Raw genomic sequence first — 17,692 nt, 5'->3', positions numbered from 1 at the left:
CTATATACAGTAATGGACTTCTATTCATTTTGCATCAAATTAAAACTTTGGGTGTCAGATAATTATTTATTAAAAGCTAGACATTTTAAATGAGAATAAGAAAGAAAAGTATGTCTTTTTTCCCCCTTTTCCCTGTTAATGCCCTATCGGCCCCCCTGGCTAAACTTTGCTAGATCCGCCCCTGCACAGTTACCAGCGTCAGCTACTAGAAAAAGATCCTGGTGTAGAAACTAATATTAAATACATTCTAACAACAGCTGATCAAGCTTAAACGTGCTGCTGTTGTTTAGCCGCTGGTTTCCTCTTTCTGGTGCAAAGTGGGCCAAAAACAAACAAGAGAGACGGACTCGTGACAGAAAAGCCGATCAGCTGATCATTGAGCAGTTTCATGATTGAAGTAGCAGCAGGAAGAGGCAGTCGCTCCATATATCGTTTGTTAAGCTTAATGCAGGAATGCTTTACAAACATTCAGAGATGGACTTACACACTTGCTTTACTTCTCTCGGGGATAACTTTGTCGGAGATGAAATGCCGGGTTGCTAGCGAAGCTCCACATGCTATCCAGACCACGACAGGTCCCGCATGCGGCAGCCGCTCTATCACGTGATGCATACTGCTCCGACGTGCTAACGTTCTGAGGCGAGTTACGGCGTGTTGCAAGTTTTGCGAGGTGCTTTCGTGATATTTAATGGATCGGATTACATTTTTTATTTTTCTCCGATATCTGATCCAGTAATTTAGGTCAGTATCGGACCGATACCGATACGTAATATCGGATCGGTCCATCTCTAATATTCACCACAAATAAACCCGTCTAAAAATGAAATTAATCAGTTTCTTGACAACGTAACTCTTCCAAAATTACTAGACAGTCAAGCAATGGCACTGGATTCGCCACTGACGCCAGGTGAACTCCAGGAAGCCCTGATAAACATAACCCCCTTTTTATTCATCCTGACCAAACTGGTTTCATAAAAGGTAGGCACTCATCAACAAACGCACGTAGATTACTTAATTTAATAGACTACTCATACAGTAAAAACACTGAAACCACAATATTATCTCTAGATGCAGAAAAAGCGTTTGACAGAGTTAACTGGAAATTTTTATTTGCAACTTTACACAAATTTGGTTTTGGAAACTCTTTCATAAACTGGCTAAGAATATTATATAATTCCCCAACAGCTTGTTTCAGAACAAATGACCAGACATCCTTCAGCTTCTGTCTCCTGAGGGGCACCAGACTGGGATGCCCACTCTCCCCCTCACTTTTTTCAATTTTTATCAAACCACTGGCAGCAGCATTGAGACAGGCTACAACAATTAAGGGCATAAAATGTAAGAACATAGAACATAAAATCAGTCTCTATGCGGATGATGTGTTGCTTTTTCTCCAAATCTCACAAACAGACCTTTCGGAGGTAATTACTCTAATAAACTGGTTTTCAAGAGTTTCAGATTATTCAATTAACTGGTCAAAATCTACAATTCTTCCAATTAACTGCTCCTTCCATAATTCTTCTTCTGCCCCACTACAATCTGGAAATATTAAATATTTAGGTATTAATCAAGAACGAAAGTCGGAGGTTCGAAGACGATCAGATACCGTCGTAGTTCCAACCATAAACGATGCCAACTAGCGATCCGGCGGCGTTATTCCCATGACCCGCCGGGCAGCGTCCGGGAAACCAAAGTCTTTGGGTTCCGGGAGGAGTATGGTTGCAAAGCTGAAACTTAAAGGAATTGACGGAAGGGCACCACCAGGAGTGGAGCCTGCGGCTTAATTTGACTCAACACGGGAAACCTCACCCGCCCCGGACACGGAAAGGATTGACAGATTGATAGCTCTTCCTTGATTCTGTGGGTGGTGGTGCATGGCCGTTCTTAGTTGGTGGAGCGAGTTGTCTGGTTAATTCCGATAACGAACGAGACTCCGACATGCTAACTAGTTACTCGACCCCGTGCGGTCTGAGTCCAACTTCTTAGAGGGACAAGTGGCGTTCAGCCACACGAGATTAAGCAATAACAGGTCTGTGATGCCCTTAGATGTCCGGGGCTGCACGTGCGCCACACTGAGTGGATCAGCGTGTGTCTACCCTTCGCCGAGAGGCGTGGGTAACCCGTTGAACCCCGCTCGTGATAGGGATTGGGGATTGCAATTATTTCCCATGAACGAGGAATTTCCAGTAAGCACGGGTCATAAGCTCGCGTTGATTAAGTCCCTGCCCTTTGTACACACAACCCGTCGCTACAACCGATTGGATGGTTTAGTGAGTTCTTCGGATCGGCCGTGACCGACCCCGGCGGTACGCCGAGAAGACGATCAAACTTGACTATCGAGAGGAAGTAAAAGTTGTAACAAGGTTTCCGTAGGTGAACCTGCGGAAGGATCATTACTGGCTATACCGAGCGGCCCACCTGCAGTCCACCCGGTTGTCTCCCTTTTGCCGCCGAGGGTCTCCCGCAACCGTCGCGGATCTCCCGAGTTTGTCAGCTTGCGCGTCCCCCACCGGAGCTCGAGCCTTAATCTGGGCCTGGTCACTGGCCGGACGACCCGACGGCCCCGCCCCGCCTCTACGCCAAAGCGAGCCCGCAGCCCTGACCGCTTCCTTTGAGGGCCGACCGAGGAGAGTCGGGACTGTGGCTCGTTGGAGGCGGGCGCCGGGGTCCCTGTCCGGCAACTACCAGTAAGGGCCCGCCACGAGAACCTCGACCGAAAGCGCTGGCTGGCGGTCTCGCCCTGGCCGCTGCCCGCGTGCCTCTGGGTACCCAACTCTCCTCCCTCCTGCGGAGGGAGCACGGGGGGTTCAATATTTCCTCTCCCCTGCTTCGGCGGGGGAAGGAGCGCCCGGGGGTTATACCTTCAAACCCTTTTCCCCATCTACGAATGTGGCAACCCACAGTGAAACAAAAAAAACAATACGACTCTTAGTGGTGGATCACTCGGCTCGTGCGTCGATGAAGAACGCAGCTAGCTGCGAGAACTAATGTACAACTAATGTACAGTGATGTACACTGTCTTGTTGGTATATGTATGATTTCTATACGTTGTACATCAGATAAAAACTTTGGTTGTAAGATTCAGATAATTATTTAATAAAAGCGAGACATTTTAAATGAGAATAAGAAAGAAAAGTATTTCTTTGTGCCCCCCTCTCCCTGTTAATGCCCTTCCTGGCCCTCTGGCAAAGCTTTGCTAGACCCGCCCCTGCACAGTTACCAGCTGTCAGCTATTTATAAAAGGATCCTGGTGTTATTTGTCTCTCAAAAACAGTTCATAACTTCCCTTCAACTCATTCATATCACCTAAAAAGTAAACCTGTTTCTCCATCACCTGTTCAGCTCTGATGATTCAGTAAGGACATCTCCTGGTTTCATCTTCATGTTTTCCTCTCCCCAGATAACCAAACCGACATAATGACCAGCAGCTTTTACAGCTGTGGCTCCAGCAAACATCAGCTGATCAAGCTTAAACGTGCTGCTGTTTGTTGTTTAGCACGACAACCGCTGGTTTCCTCTTTCTGGCGCAAAGTGGGCGATAAACAAGCAAGAGAGAAAAGCCGATCAGCTGATCATTGATCAGTTTCATGACTGAATGAGAGAAGAAGAAACAGCTGACAGCGTAAAGACAGAGAAAAACTCCAGCTTTGTGTCTTTTTCCATTCTAGCTGAAGTATGGGACAAACTGTGTTCCTTTTCACCTCAATGCAAAATGCGTAACATTTTCTATGAATACGGGACAATTCCGTTTTTTACGGGACCGTTGGCAACTCTACTAACTAACCTTATGAATAAAATAAAGTTCACTATCAGTAACATAGCACCCACCCAGCTGTAGAAACTCCGTCATGCTAGCTAGTACGCAGTACAAGTTATTGTAACTGACGGTAAAAACTCAGCACAACGAAAATAAACTACACCTAAACTTGGTTTATATCTGACCCAGATAGATTGCTGGTCATAACTTCTTACCTGAAGTTCAGTTCACCTGACACATGGACCGGCGGCCGCCTCGGGTCTCTGCTCCTCCTGCCTCCCCTTTCCCTCATCCACCTGGCCTCTTGTGGCAGCTCTGCCATAGCCACCACCAAACAACTGAGTTATTTTTACACATCTGCCAGCATCTGGCCAATCCATCACCTTTCATTGTTTATACTGTTATAAAAAAAAAAAAATCATCGGCCCATAAAAACGAAAATTCACCATCGGCCCACCGGGCGAATGCCCGGTATGCCCGATGGCCAGTCCAGCTATGGATGAAATGCAGGTTTGGTAGAGGCTATAAATACACACAGCCGCTCTATCACGTGAGCACACTGCTCCAATGTGCTACGGTTATGAGCCGAGTTACGCCGTGTCGCAAGTTTTGTGAGGTGCTTTTTTGATATATAATGGATCGATTACATTTTTTATTTCTCTCCAACATCAGATCCAGCAATTTACGTCAGTATCGGACCGATACGATACGTAATATCGGATCGGTCCATCTCTACTTATTAGTGGAGCTAATGTGGCTGTAATTAAGGAATTTAATTTAAGACAGCACTACGAGACAAAACGTCAGGATATGCAGAGCAGAAACTACAGAAAGTAGAAGAGCTAAAGAAAAATCTGACATTTCAGCAGATGTTTTTCACCAGAGCAAAATCACAAAGTGAAGCTGTTGTGAAAGCAAGTTTTATTGTAGCAGAGGAGCCAAATCAGCCCGGTACCACTCTGAAGAGCTGCATGATGAAGCTGTGCGACGTCTTGTGTCCAGACAAAATGCAGATTTTGGCAAATGTGAGCCGGAGGAGAAATACGATTGCTGATCGGGTTTGTGAGATGGCCACTGATTTAAGAACACAGTTGTGTGAAAGAAGCAAAAGCTTTATTGCATACTCTCTTGCCGTGGATGAAAGTACAGACATGATGGACATTGCACAGCTGACCATCTTCATCCGTGGAGAGGAAATATTGAACATTAAATCGATGCATGGGACAACAACAGGAAAAGACATTTTTGAAAACATATGTCAAAGTGTAACCGACATGAAACTACCATGGGACAAACTTGTTGGACTTACAACAGATGGAGCGCCGGTGTTGTGCGATGAAAAAAGCGGACTAGTCAGCAGGATGCGAGTAAAGATGCAGGAGGAGAACTGTACCGTGAGTTAACAGCATACTGCATCACACACCAGGAAAGGCTGTGTGGTAAAGTCCTAAAAATGGAGCATGTAATGATCTCCGTAACGTAAACCGTAAATTTTATCTGAGCTAAAAGTTTAAATCACCGTCAATTTCAGTCTTTTATGTGGGAAATAGATTCAGAATTTGCCGACATTCCTTATCATACTGACGTCCGTTGGCTGAGTTGGGATAAAAATTCTCAATAGAGTTTTTAAGCTCAGCAAGGAAATCTGTCAGTTCATGGACATGTATGATGTGGTGAAGGCATTTCAAGTGAAGCTGTCACAAACGCACCAGTGCAACCTGCCTTACCTTCCCTGTTGCCAAGCAATGTTGAACCAAGTCAGCGGACTTTGCTGAACTGCACCTGTGCAGATTCAGATGGAGCTGCAGTGTAGTGATAGACTCAAGGGAAAGTATGACACTGAATGGCCCACACAGTTTATTAGTTCCATTCCTGAAGCAATGCCCCAGCTCCATCTACATGCGGCTCGAACCTTGTGTATTTTTTCTGGGGTTTTTGGCCATGTGTTCATATTTCTAACTTGCCTGATTTTGACAGAATATTTAAAGTTAAAGTTTTTTTTTTAAGTTTATTTAATCTGGAATAATATTCCTGTCCATTTTTATTCATATTTATGTTTAAAAAACATTGTTTTAGTTTGTTCAATAAATCTTTATCTTCTATATAATCTATTCATTCACTAGTTTGGTAAACTGCCGTCCAATTTAGAGACTCGAGGAAGTCTGAATCACTGTATCACAGCACAGTATCTTATTTTATTTTTAGTCATTTATTTCAGTTTTTGTTGCACTAACTGAAATAAATTTATGATGTTTTGAATATGAATCTTAACCAAGCAAGTATTGAAAAATAACAGAACCAGGACAATGAGGAACGCGAAAGGTGACCTTCCGCGTTGTTATGGCACGCGCCGGGTTATGGATTAAATCCAGTGGAATTACGCTCCCGCAGTAATAGACGTTCCAGCCCTGTATTGCAGCCCTAAACCATAACCTTATCCCTAAGCCTAACCATAACCTTATTTCTAACTGTAACCAGCACTTTAATGACATGAAATAGTGTTTTCCCAAGCGATTTTAAGGAAAAGAGCAAACATGTGTAGATTGAGTCCAAACGGTTCTCACATGTCCTCAGTTTTCCGATGTCATCATGTAGGAATGTGTTGGGTGCCCGAAAACGTAATATGTTGACGATTTGTCACCTAGCGTAGAATGTTACGCTTTGGGAGTGAGAACGTGTTGTAGAAAGGTATAGTAATCATCCACAACTATTTTCAGTTGCGGATGATAAAGGATTCAGAAAGTTTATTCATGCAGGCCCATATGACAGAGAATATGCATGTTCTTTTTGTTTTCATATTTTAATTTATATTTAATTGTGTTGTGGTTTGTAGTGTTTTATGTTTTCATTTTAAATTTGTTTAAAAGGAAAAAGCTGAAAATGTAAATAGTTAAAAGTTGAAATGTGACTAGTTGGTTTTTGTATTATATGATTTATTTATTACATTTTATGTGGAGTGAATAAATAAAAGTATATTTACAGTGGCCCCTAGAGACAGAGCACTTACAAACTTCAAAACACGTACAAACCCTGAAGCACGTAAATCTCCAAAACACGTACAAAACACAACAGAAGTGCTCCAGAATGCTAGGTGCAGTGTTGAGCTTTTGTTACCTAGTGGCTACACAAGCCAGCAAGTACCAACGACCGCATTTGGTGTGTGGTAGTAACAGGTAAATGAACATTTTTTGTTTAATTATTTGAATATATATGAGTGCTTGTGTATAAATACACAAACCATACACATATGCTTTCAATTGTGTAATTTAAGTGATCTAGGTAGCTCTGTTTTGGAAGTTCAGTTAACTCTAGGAATGTGTTTTGGAATTTGTATGTGCTTTTTGGAGTTTGTACGTGCTTTGTCTCTAGGGGCCACCACATATATTTATATATAAACATATATAAATAAAACCACATTTTTTTTACATTAGTACGGTAACTCCTTTTGTGCATAATTTTATATTATTGTTTAAAATAAATAAATTAAAGCAACAAAACAACCTGAAGAGCCGGTTTGGAGCTGAAAGAGCCGGCTCTTTTTAGTGAGCCGAGCCTAAAGATCCGGTTCTCTAAAAAGAGCTGGAAATCCCATCACTAGAAGGAACAATCAGACCCCCAAAACATCAGCTATTTTATGTAAGAACGTGAAAGCTGTCCAGATTTGATGATTTCTAGAGAACTTGTTCACCAGATCTTTTTGAATAATAGCCCTAACTAATCAATATTTGATGTGTCTTTGAGTTGGCCTGGGTTGTGGGTTTTTGTTTTTGTTTTTGTTTATATAACATAAATCTGGCAGTCGGAGTGATGCTATGAATCAAAATCCCGGCAGCTGATAATGCTGACTTACAATCTATCTACTATTATCCCTATGGTAGTGGTAAATCTCAAGTATTCCCAAGATTACATGTAAATTGCCTCTGAAACTTCATTCTGTGTCTAATGCAGAATCAGAATGAGTCCTTCCTCCTAGGTGCTCAAGCAGAAGGACTGGTTGGAGGTTTAACTACTTGATGGTCACTGATGGTGCCTCAGGAAGTTGGGTAGTGTGTTTAGCAGCAGAGCAGAGCTTCGGGTCACGTCAGCTCACAGGTGAATCTCAGCAGTAGAATGGTGGATAATGTGAAGGAGTGCCGACCGACTGCTGTGTTGATGGCTGCACACAAACAAGACAAAATTCAAATGCTGATGTAACAACCTCCTATCCAAGCATGTGGTATTTGTACTGTCAACCAGCCAGTTTGTCCTGTTATCTATCAATCCAGTACGTGTGTGTGTGTGTGTGTGTGTGTGTGTGTGTGTGTGTGTGTGTGTGTGTGTGCGCGCAAAACTCCAAAGTTTGAAAATGATCACAAATACATCAAAGTGTCACACTGACAAACACACTGTCCTTTCTTCTAACTACACACCTGGTGCATAAATACTATATAAATAAATAAAAACTGCAAACAGTTTCAAAAATAAACTGTACTGTAAATACTTTTGACACATTGATTCATCACTTAATTCAATGCCTTTAACTGTTTTCTATCATGAATTTGCAATTTGGGATTCAGTATCTTCACTCAGGGCACTGTGGACTGGAAGAGCCAGCGACTGAGCCACCGACCTTTGAGTAGCAGATGACCTGCCCTACCTCCTGGAGGTAATCAGATTATGTGTAGTTATTAAAATGTGCTGGGAACTCCCAAAAAGCCCACACCTTGAGGTCACTCTCTTTTTATACTTCTTGTTTTTCTTTTAGACTCGTGCAAAGTTGCCACCGTCACAGTTGTAGCTGTACTGAAACTGACGTACCAATGTAATGTTCTTTTCCTCTCTTCAGTCTTGGGTTGTCTGTAAAAACACAAGATTCGCTTTGAAAAGACCGAAAGCATTGACTGATCAGAACTAATCCCTACACAAACAACTCACCAAACACGATCAGGCGGGTGTGGGTATCCGTGGAGCCCAGAGGATTCTGGGCTGTGCAGCGAAACATGGAGCCATTGAGCTCAGCAGGGACTCTCTCCAGGATGAGTTCCCTTCCGTTATGGACTGCTCTGCCATCGAGCAGATCCCCACCAACCTTGGTCCAAGTGAACATTGGCTCAGGGAAAACTTCACTCTGTGGACACACAGGTGTGTGAGCATGAGAAGCATTTTAAATTTTATGCCATTGAAACTGTCACAGCTATCCAACAGAAGTACTACAAGTTCAGATTTTTAAACTTCACAATGATTTTTAGAGTCTCTGTGTTGAATACTCACTGCAGAAGGTCCCAGCTGGAAGCCCTGGACAGTGATCCGCACTGTATCTCCCACTTTGGCTTTACTGGGACTCATGGACAGCTTAGGTCCTCTGGGAGCAGCTAAGAGGAAAAATGTAAAAATAACACACTGGACACTGAACACATGTGACTGGATTTAAAAACAACTCTGTTTGCATGTTAGCTCAGCCAGTTAGTGAATGACTCACCCAATGTGACCTCAGCTTGCATGGGCATGGATAGAGCTGGGTGGTTGACCTCACAGCTGAATAGAGCCTCATTGTCCAGCTGGGGGTTGAGGCTCCAGGTTAGCATGGCTCTAACCTCCATGGTGCCATCGCCTGCTGCCTGCTGCCGGTGATAGAAGTAATAGAGAGGGTCAGTAGTCTGAACCCAGCGGGGAAATTCCCTGCTCACTATTGTCTCAGGGATAATCTCAGTGGTTTCCTCAGGATTCAGTTCGGACTCTTCTTCTTGGCCCTGAGAGTCAACAGGTCCATTATGGTCTAGCCTGGCCTGCTTCTCCTCTTGCTCCAGCAGGGTCCTCTGGGGTTTGGTGTCATCAACATCTCGACTGGTCAACACCTGGGTACTCCAAAGCCCTGCCTGGTTCATAGTCCAGCTCTTTTTGTGACCTGGGCTCTTACTTTGAACTCCTACTGAAGAAAAAGACTGGGCTGTTGGCACAACATCAATAAGCTCACCATCTCTCTTGAAGTATACCTAAACAGCAGAGAGAGAAAAACTTAGCTCACTAGGCATTTTGAAGACATTTAATCATAAGTCAAGTTCAGCTGGAGAACTCCATTGTGTGTGTTAAAGTTAGTAGGATAGTGCAGAAATGTGAGTCTCATCCACAGCTGTAAAATTTTTAAAAATGCTGGCAGCCACCAGTGCTACCCCTCAGGCTCCTCCTCCATAGATCTATGGTTTAAATCTGAAATCTTCCAGGTGATTTTCAGAAAAGTTGACCTTTGACCTTGACCTTGAAGTTGAGGTCACTGAGATTTTTAGTATTTGCACCTGTGCTATTAATTCATTTGGAAGTCCATGCCGCCTGTTTTCCCACCCGCCCAGTAGATAATAATAACTCAGCCTTTTACGGCTAAGCAGCAACCAGGAAAATCAAATAATCGTCAGGTTGTAATTTTTACAAGTCTATGATATAGACACCAACTTGGACATTATCAAGGTTATTGGCAGTTGCACTTGCTCCTGTTGTCTTCACTGATAGCAGACACTTCTCAGGGGTTGGTAGTGCTAAGACAACTTTACATACAGGATTTGTTCCCCATGTGGCAACATGTTTAGATTTATCTTTGTTTTTAGTCATTTAGGTTTAGGCATCCAAACAGGCTTACAGTGCAGAAGGGGGAAATGAAATAGGAACAGGGTGAATAACAAAATCTAACCATCCTTTCAGTGTACATAGGAGCTTTTGCATTTTGCTATAAGATGGGTCTGCATTGTTCTTGCTCTATTGCTTTTTTATTTTGTAGTGGCATTTTCAGCAAGAATTGTATCCATCTATTTAATTCTGCTTATCTAGTTCAGGGTCACTGCCTGGGATAGGGCTGAAACTATCTCTGCTGAGGGCAAGAGGGAGGAGGGAGGGAGGGTAGCCAGAATTATGTTTCTAAAATGACATTGCCTCTAATTCTGTTGGCTTCATAAGTGGAAAACACGAAAGCATACTGTAAATAAAGGAGCTGTCACTGCACTGCTGATTATTGGAGTTTTCCTGCTTACAGCCACATAATATTCTCCAATATTAATTCCCAATGCAATAAATTCCCAATTCCAATGTTCAAAAGAGGTCATCCAGGGTACAGAACACAGTTTTAAATAGCTTTTTTGCTTCCAAATTTCCAACTGCTGTAGGGTGCATCAAGTAGGGGTTATTGCTCTTTTTATGTGAGCACCAACCAAATCCAGCAGTGCACACTAAATTAATTCTGCAGTGAAAGAAAGAACACAGTTTTCAACTCTATCTGGAAAATATTTGAGTTGTTTCCATATTCATAAATAGGCTGATGATCAACAATTAAGTTATCCTTCCTCACATACTTAGCAGTGATGTAAATACCAAATCTTTCAAGAGAGATAAAGACATAAAAATTCTCCATCTCACCATGGGAGCTGGTTTTGCTCCTGTAACAATGCAAACCAGAGTGAAGTTTTGAGCCTCGTAGCGGCTGAATGGAGCTGGGCTGTTGGCCACCACCACAGAGATAGACTTTGGAGGTACTGGAGAGAAAATACAATGACCAAGGCAGTCAAAGAGGAAGGTGCTTTCATTTCATTGAAGGTGTGTTTAATGAAGCTGAGCTGACACTGGAGTGCAAAGACCTTAAAGAGCAAAAATTTCAAAACATTACAATAATGTTTTTTTTTACTATTTTTACAACTTATTACCCCAGTGTAATGAATTCTTCCTGTAAAATATACACCAATGGCAAATTATAACCAAACTATAGCTATAATGAAATACTTTACAATACTTCCATAAATTACTACAGAATTTAGTAAAAGATATACATGGTGCCAAGAGAAAACCACTGATACAGCCAGAGATGTTCATGGGACAACATGAGTATGAATACATACCTATGACAGTGAGGGTGATACTGCTAGAGGCTAGAATAACTTTGTCTTTGGAATTTCTGTCATAAATCCCTACATGGCACTCATACAGGCCATCATCCTCCATGTGAACTTCTGGAAGTCTGTTCATGCAAAGAATGATTTTTATTAACAACTCAGATTTTCTGTGGAAAATTATCATAGAGCATAACAAAAACACTATTTCAGTGTACTAGTCTCACCGAACTGTTGACTGGTATACTAGGTCCTCCCGTTTGCGGTTGTCCTCCATGTTGGAGTAGCTAGTGTTGTACATGGCATTATAGCTGAAAATCTTTTGCTTGGCACTGGCTCCTTCAATAATCTGCCAGGGAGAAGTACATTAGAATTAGAATCAATTGAACTAGAGGAGGCGGACCATATAGATACAGTGGGGCAAAAAAGTATTTAGTCAGCCACCGATTGTGCAAGTTCCCCCACTTAAAATGATGACAGAGGTCAGTAATTTGCACCAGAGGTACACTTCAACTGTGAGAGACAGAATGTGAAAAAAAAAATCCATGAATCCACATGGTAGGATTTGTAAAGAATTTATTCATAAATTAGGGTGGAAAATAAGTATTTGGTCACCTCAAACATGGAAAATTTCTGGCTCTCACAGACCTGTAACGTCTTCTGTAAGAAGCTTTTATGTCCCCCACTCGTTACCTGTATGAATGGCACCTGTTTGAACTCATCATCTGTATAAAAGACACCTGTCCACAGCCTCAAACAGTCAGACTCCAAACTCCGCCATGGCCAAGACCAAAGAGCTTTCGAAGGACACCAGGAAAAGTATTGTAGACCTGCACCAGACTGGGAAGAGTGAATCTACAATAGGCAAGCAGCTTGGTGTGAAAAAATCAACTGTGGGAGCAATCATCAGAAAATGGAAGACATACAAGACCACTGATAATCTCCCTCGATCTGGGGCTCCACACAAGATCTCATCCCGTGGGGTCAAAATGATCATGAGAACGGTGAGCAAAGATCCCAGAACCACACGGGGGGACCTGGTGAATGACCTGCAGAGAGCTGGGACCAAAGTAACAAAGGTCACCATCAGTAACACACTACAACGGCAGGGAATCAAATCCCGCAGTGCCAGACGTGTTCCGCTGCTGAAGCCAGTGCATGTCCAGGCCCGTCTGAAGTTTGCCAGAGAGCACATGGATGATACAGCAGAGGATTGGGAGAATGTCATGTGGTCAGATGAAACCAAAGTAGAACTTTTTGGTATAAACTCAACTCGTCGTGTTTGGAGGAAGAAGAATACTGAGTTGCATCCCAAGAACACCATACCTACTGTGAAGCATGGGGGTGGAAACATCATGCTATGGGGCTGTTTTTCTGCCAAGGGGACAGGACGACTGATCCGTGTTAAGGACAGAATGAATGGGGCCATGTATCGTGAGATTTTGAGCCAAAACCTCCTTCCATCAGTGAGAACTTTGAAGATGAAACGAGGCTGGGTCTTCCAACATGACAATGATCCAAAACACACCGCCCGGGCAACAAAGGAGTGGCTCCGTAAGAAGCATTTGAAAGTCCTGGAGTGGCCTAGCCAGTCTCCAGACCTCAACCCCATAGAAAATCTGTGGCGGGAGTTGAAAGTACGTGTTGCTCGGCGACAGCCCCAAAACATCACTGCTCTCGAGAAGATCTGCATGGAGGAATGGGCCAAAATACCAGCTACTGTGTGTGCAAACCTGGTAAAGACCTATAGTAAACGTTTGACCTCTGTTATTGCCAACAAAGGTTATGTTACAAAGTATTGAGTTGTATTTTTGTTATTGACCAAATACTTATTTTCCACCCTGATTTACGAATAAATTCTTTACAAATCCTACCATGTGGATTCATGGATTTTTTTTTTTCACATTCTGTCTCTCACAGTTGAAGTGTACCTCTGGTGCAAATTACTGACCTCTGTCATCATTTTAAGTGGGGGAACTTGCACAATCGGTGGCTGACTAAATACTTTTTTGCCCCACTGTATGAATTTATGCACGCCTCAGCTTCCAAGCAGATACACCTATGGTATCAGTTTCAAAATCTTATGTGATTTCCGTCTCGAGTTATCGCTTTACAACATTGTGTGAATGTGTGCGTGAATGGGTGGATAACTGGATATGTAAAGCGCTTTGGGGTCCTTAGGGACTAGTAAAGCACTATATAAATACAGGCCTTTTACCATTTACCATTTCAGAAAGCTTGACCTCTGACCTCTAACCTTCAAGTTGAGGTCACTGAGATTCAAAATCGCCTGAGAGTTTTAGTAGACACGCCTATGGTATCAATTTGAAAGTCCTATATCAGCCTTGACATGTGCAATTTGCCAACCCCAACATAAAAAAGTAAAAAATGTATTTCCAGTTTTTGTGTTGAGATTAGTTGACTAACGCAGCGGTTGAAGAATATCCCATTTCTTTGCCATGAGAAACTCTTAGGTGTATTTTGCAGCTGGCTTTGGGTCATTGTCCATCAGTAGTTTGAAGTACTGTCCGATCAGTTTTGCATCATTTGACTGAATCTAAGCATTAAATATAGCCCTGTGCACTTCAGAAGTCAGACTGACATAGCAGCCACATCAATAAATCCATCTGTAAAATTAGATAAACACACTGGCACATGCTGGCACATCATGGGCTGTTGCTTTTCCATTATCATATTTTTCTCTTCCCATGATTCTGGTATAAATTTATCTTGTCTATTTCATATCTGCCCAAAAAAAAATTTTCCCCCTTAACTATGCAGGCTCTGTTTTTTGGAAAAGTGTAATCTGGCCCTTCTGCTGAGTGTAACCGGTGTTTGCACTTTGTTGTAAATCAGAATCAGAATCAGAATACTTTATTAATCCCGAAGGAAATTATAGGTTACATCAGGCAGCACGCTAATGGTGCATGCGCACTTACAAAGGAACCTTCTGACCAAACTTTACACAAACATCACATTGGGAAGACATGTCAGAGAGGTAGGCTGATAGGAAAAAACAACGGAAATACAATATACTCAGGCTATAAAGACTTTGCACATCATTTCCTATCTACATTTTGCACTCCCCTCACTCATAATCTTACATATTTGTTAATTTATCATTTGTATTCTATAACTGTAGGTACTAGGTATTATATATTTCTTTTATGTGTATTTATTGTTAATATTTATACAGTGATGTATATATTACATATACTGTAAATACTTTTCACCATAACACCACAGCAAGATCCACGCACAAACTTGGAAATAAAAGTCATTTTGACTCTGATTCAGTCTGAGAGCCAAGTGTTTGGTTGGGGTGATGCGGTACTATTAGGTCTTCAAGATAAGATGGGGCCTTATTATTTAAGACCTTGTAATGTGATGACAAGGATTTTGATTCTGGATTTAACAGGGAGCCAATGAAGAGAAGCCAGTACTGGAGAAATCTGCTCTCTCTTTCTAGTCCCTCTCAGTACTCTTGTTGCAGCATTACACACGCAAGATCATCATTCAGCTCAAAGCTAACTAACTTTACCTGTTCGCTTTCCCGAAACCACACAATCTCTTTCAGGCTGCCATCTGTTTGGAAGTTGCACTTGAGTGTGACTGTATCTCCAATGACGACAGGAGGAAGAGATTCACTAGTAACGGTTAAATAACCTGCCAAGAAGAAAACAGAGGAAGATAAGACTCCTGCAGTGAATAGAAAGGTTCTGCACAGTCAATAGTCCTGTAGTTTCTTATACTATTCACTGCTGCTCTGTTGTACAGGGAGTGCAGAATTATTAGGCAAATGAGTATTTTGTCCACATCATCCTCTTCATGCATGTTGTCGTGCTCCAAGCTGTATAGGCTCGAAAGCCTACTACCAATTAAGCATATTAGGTGATGTGCATCTCTGTAATGAGAAGGGGTGTGGTCTAATGACATCAACACCCTATATCAGGTGCGCATAATTATTAGGCAACGTCCTTTCCTTTGGCAAAATGGGTCAAAAGAAGGACTTGACAGGCTCAGAAAAGTCAAAAATAGTGAGATATCTTGCAGAGGGATGCAGCAGTCTCAAAATTGCAAAGCTTCTGAAGCGTGATCATCGAACAATCAAGCGTTTCATTCAAAATAGTCAACAGGGTCGCAAGAAGCGTGTGGAAAAACCAAGGTGCAAAATAACTGCCCGTGAACTGAGAAAAGTCAAGCGTGCAGCTGCCAAGATGCCACTTGCCACCAGTTTGGCCATATTTCAGAGCTGCAACATCACTGGAGTGCCCAAAAGCACAAGGTGTGCAATACTCAGAGACATGGCCAAGGTAAGAAAGGCTGAAAGACGACCACCACTGAACAAGACACACAAGCTGAAACGTCAAGACTGGGCCAAGAAATATCTCAAGACTGGTTTTTCTAAGGTTTTATGGACTGATGAAATGAGAGTGAGTCTTGATGGGCCAGATGGATGGGCCCGTGGCTGGATTGGTAAAGGGCAGAGAGCTCCAGTCCGACTCAGACGCCAGCAAGGTGGAGGTGGAGTACTGGTTTGGGCTGGTATCATCAAAGATGAGCTTGTGGGGCCTTTTCGGGTAGAGGATGGAGTCAAGCTCAACTCCCAGTCCTACTGCCAGTTTCTGGAAGACACCTTCTTCAAGCAGTGGTACAGGAAGAAGTCTGCATCCTTCAAGTAAAACATGATTTTCATGCAGGACAATGCTCCATCACACGCATCTAAGTACTCCACAGCGTGGCTGGCAAGAAAGGGTATAAAAGAAGAAAAACTAATGACATGGCCACCTTGTTCATCTGATCTGAACCCCATTGAGAACCTGTGGTCCATCATCAAATGTGAGATTTACAAGGAGGGAAAACAGTACACCTCTCTGAACAGTGTCTGGGAGGCTGTGGTTGCTGCTGCACGCAATGTTGATGGTGAACAGATCAAAACACTGACAGAATCCATGGATGGCAGGCTTTTGAGTGTCCTTGCAAAGAAAGGTGGCTATATTGGTCGCTGATTGGTTTTTGTTTTGTTTTTGAATGTCAGAAATGTATATTTGTGAATGTGCAGATGTTATATTGGTTTCACTGGTAAAAATAAATAATTGAAATGGGTATATATTTGTTTTTTGTTAAGTTGCCTAATAATTATGCACAGTAATAGTCACCTGCACACACAGATATCCCCCTAAAATAGCTAAAACTAAAAACAAACTAAAAACTAGAGATGGACCGATCCGATATTACGTATCGGTATCGGTCCGATACTGACCTAAATTACTGGATCGGATATCGGAGAAAAATAAAAAATGTAATCCGATCCATTAAATATCACGAAAGCACCTCACAAAACTTGCAACACGCCGTAACTCACCTCAGAACGTTAGCACCGGAGCAGTATGCATCACGTGATAGAGCGGCTGTGGCATGCAGGACCTGTCGGTGGTCTGGATAGCATTTGGAGCTTCGCTAGCAACCCGGCATTTCATCTCCGACAAAGTTATCCCCGAGAGAAGTAAAGCAAGTGTGTAAGTCCATCTCTGAATGTTTGTAAAGCATTCCTGCGTTAAGCTTAACCGACTGCCTCTCGCTCTCCGGCTGCTACTTCAATCATGAAACTGCTTAATGATCAGCTGATCGGCTTTTCTGTCGCGAGTCCGTGTCTCTTGTTTGCTTTTGGCCCACTTTGCACCAGAAAGAGGAAACCAGTGGATAAACAACAGCAGCACGTTTAAGCTTGATCAGCTGTTGTTAGAATTTATTTATTATTACTTTCTACTCCAGGATCTTTTTCTACGTAGCTGACGGCTGGTAACTGTGCAGGGGCGGATCTAGGAAAGTTTAGCCAGGGGGGCCGATAGGGCATTAACAGGAAAAAGGGGGCACAAAGTGTCAGGTTCGACAGTGCCCCGACCGGCGACCTGTGTGTGTGTTTGTTCTCCCGCTCTGTTTTTGTCTCCGTTGTAGTTGTTACGCGGTTGCGTAGCAACGGGAGATGTCCGACCCGGAAGTTCCGCCACTCTGAGTGGTCCCACCTGCAACTGATTCCTCGCCAGCTGCTGCCAATCATCCACCATTGTGACAGAACTATTTAATG

The 17,692-nt window shown here is 42.7% G+C and overlaps 1 protein-coding gene and 1 pseudogene across 1 annotated transcript; one reads left to right on the top strand and one right to left on the bottom strand.

Moving 5' to 3' along the window:
* Window positions 1–1,056: 1,056 nt before the first annotated feature.
* LOC146684948 (18S ribosomal RNA) lies at window positions 1,057–2,396 on the top strand (annotated as a pseudogene).
* Window positions 2,397–4,858: 2,462 nt separating this feature from the next.
* Window positions 4,859–15,277, bottom strand: LOC146684947 (immunoglobulin superfamily member 21-like; the record flags this gene model as incomplete). Its single annotated transcript, XM_085442980.1, has 9 exons — window positions 4,859–7,913; window positions 8,555–8,593; window positions 8,672–8,864; window positions 9,008–9,108; window positions 9,216–9,729; window positions 11,138–11,253; window positions 11,614–11,732; window positions 11,832–11,953; window positions 15,146–15,277. Coding segments are annotated over 9 exons (1,416 nt in total), but the record flags the coding sequence as incomplete, so codon positions are not given.
* Between the last annotated feature and the right edge of the window lie 2,415 nt (window positions 15,278–17,692).

The sequence above is a fragment of the Copadichromis virginalis genome, linkage group LG20 (assembly GCF_057382275.1).
Source record: "Copadichromis virginalis isolate Kocher_CV1m ecotype Utaka linkage group LG20, C_Virginalis_male_GT1.1, whole genome shotgun sequence".
In the NCBI taxonomy this organism is placed as follows: Eukaryota; Metazoa; Chordata; class Actinopteri; order Cichliformes; family Cichlidae; genus Copadichromis; species Copadichromis virginalis.
This window is presented reverse-complemented; position numbering and strand designations above follow the sequence as displayed.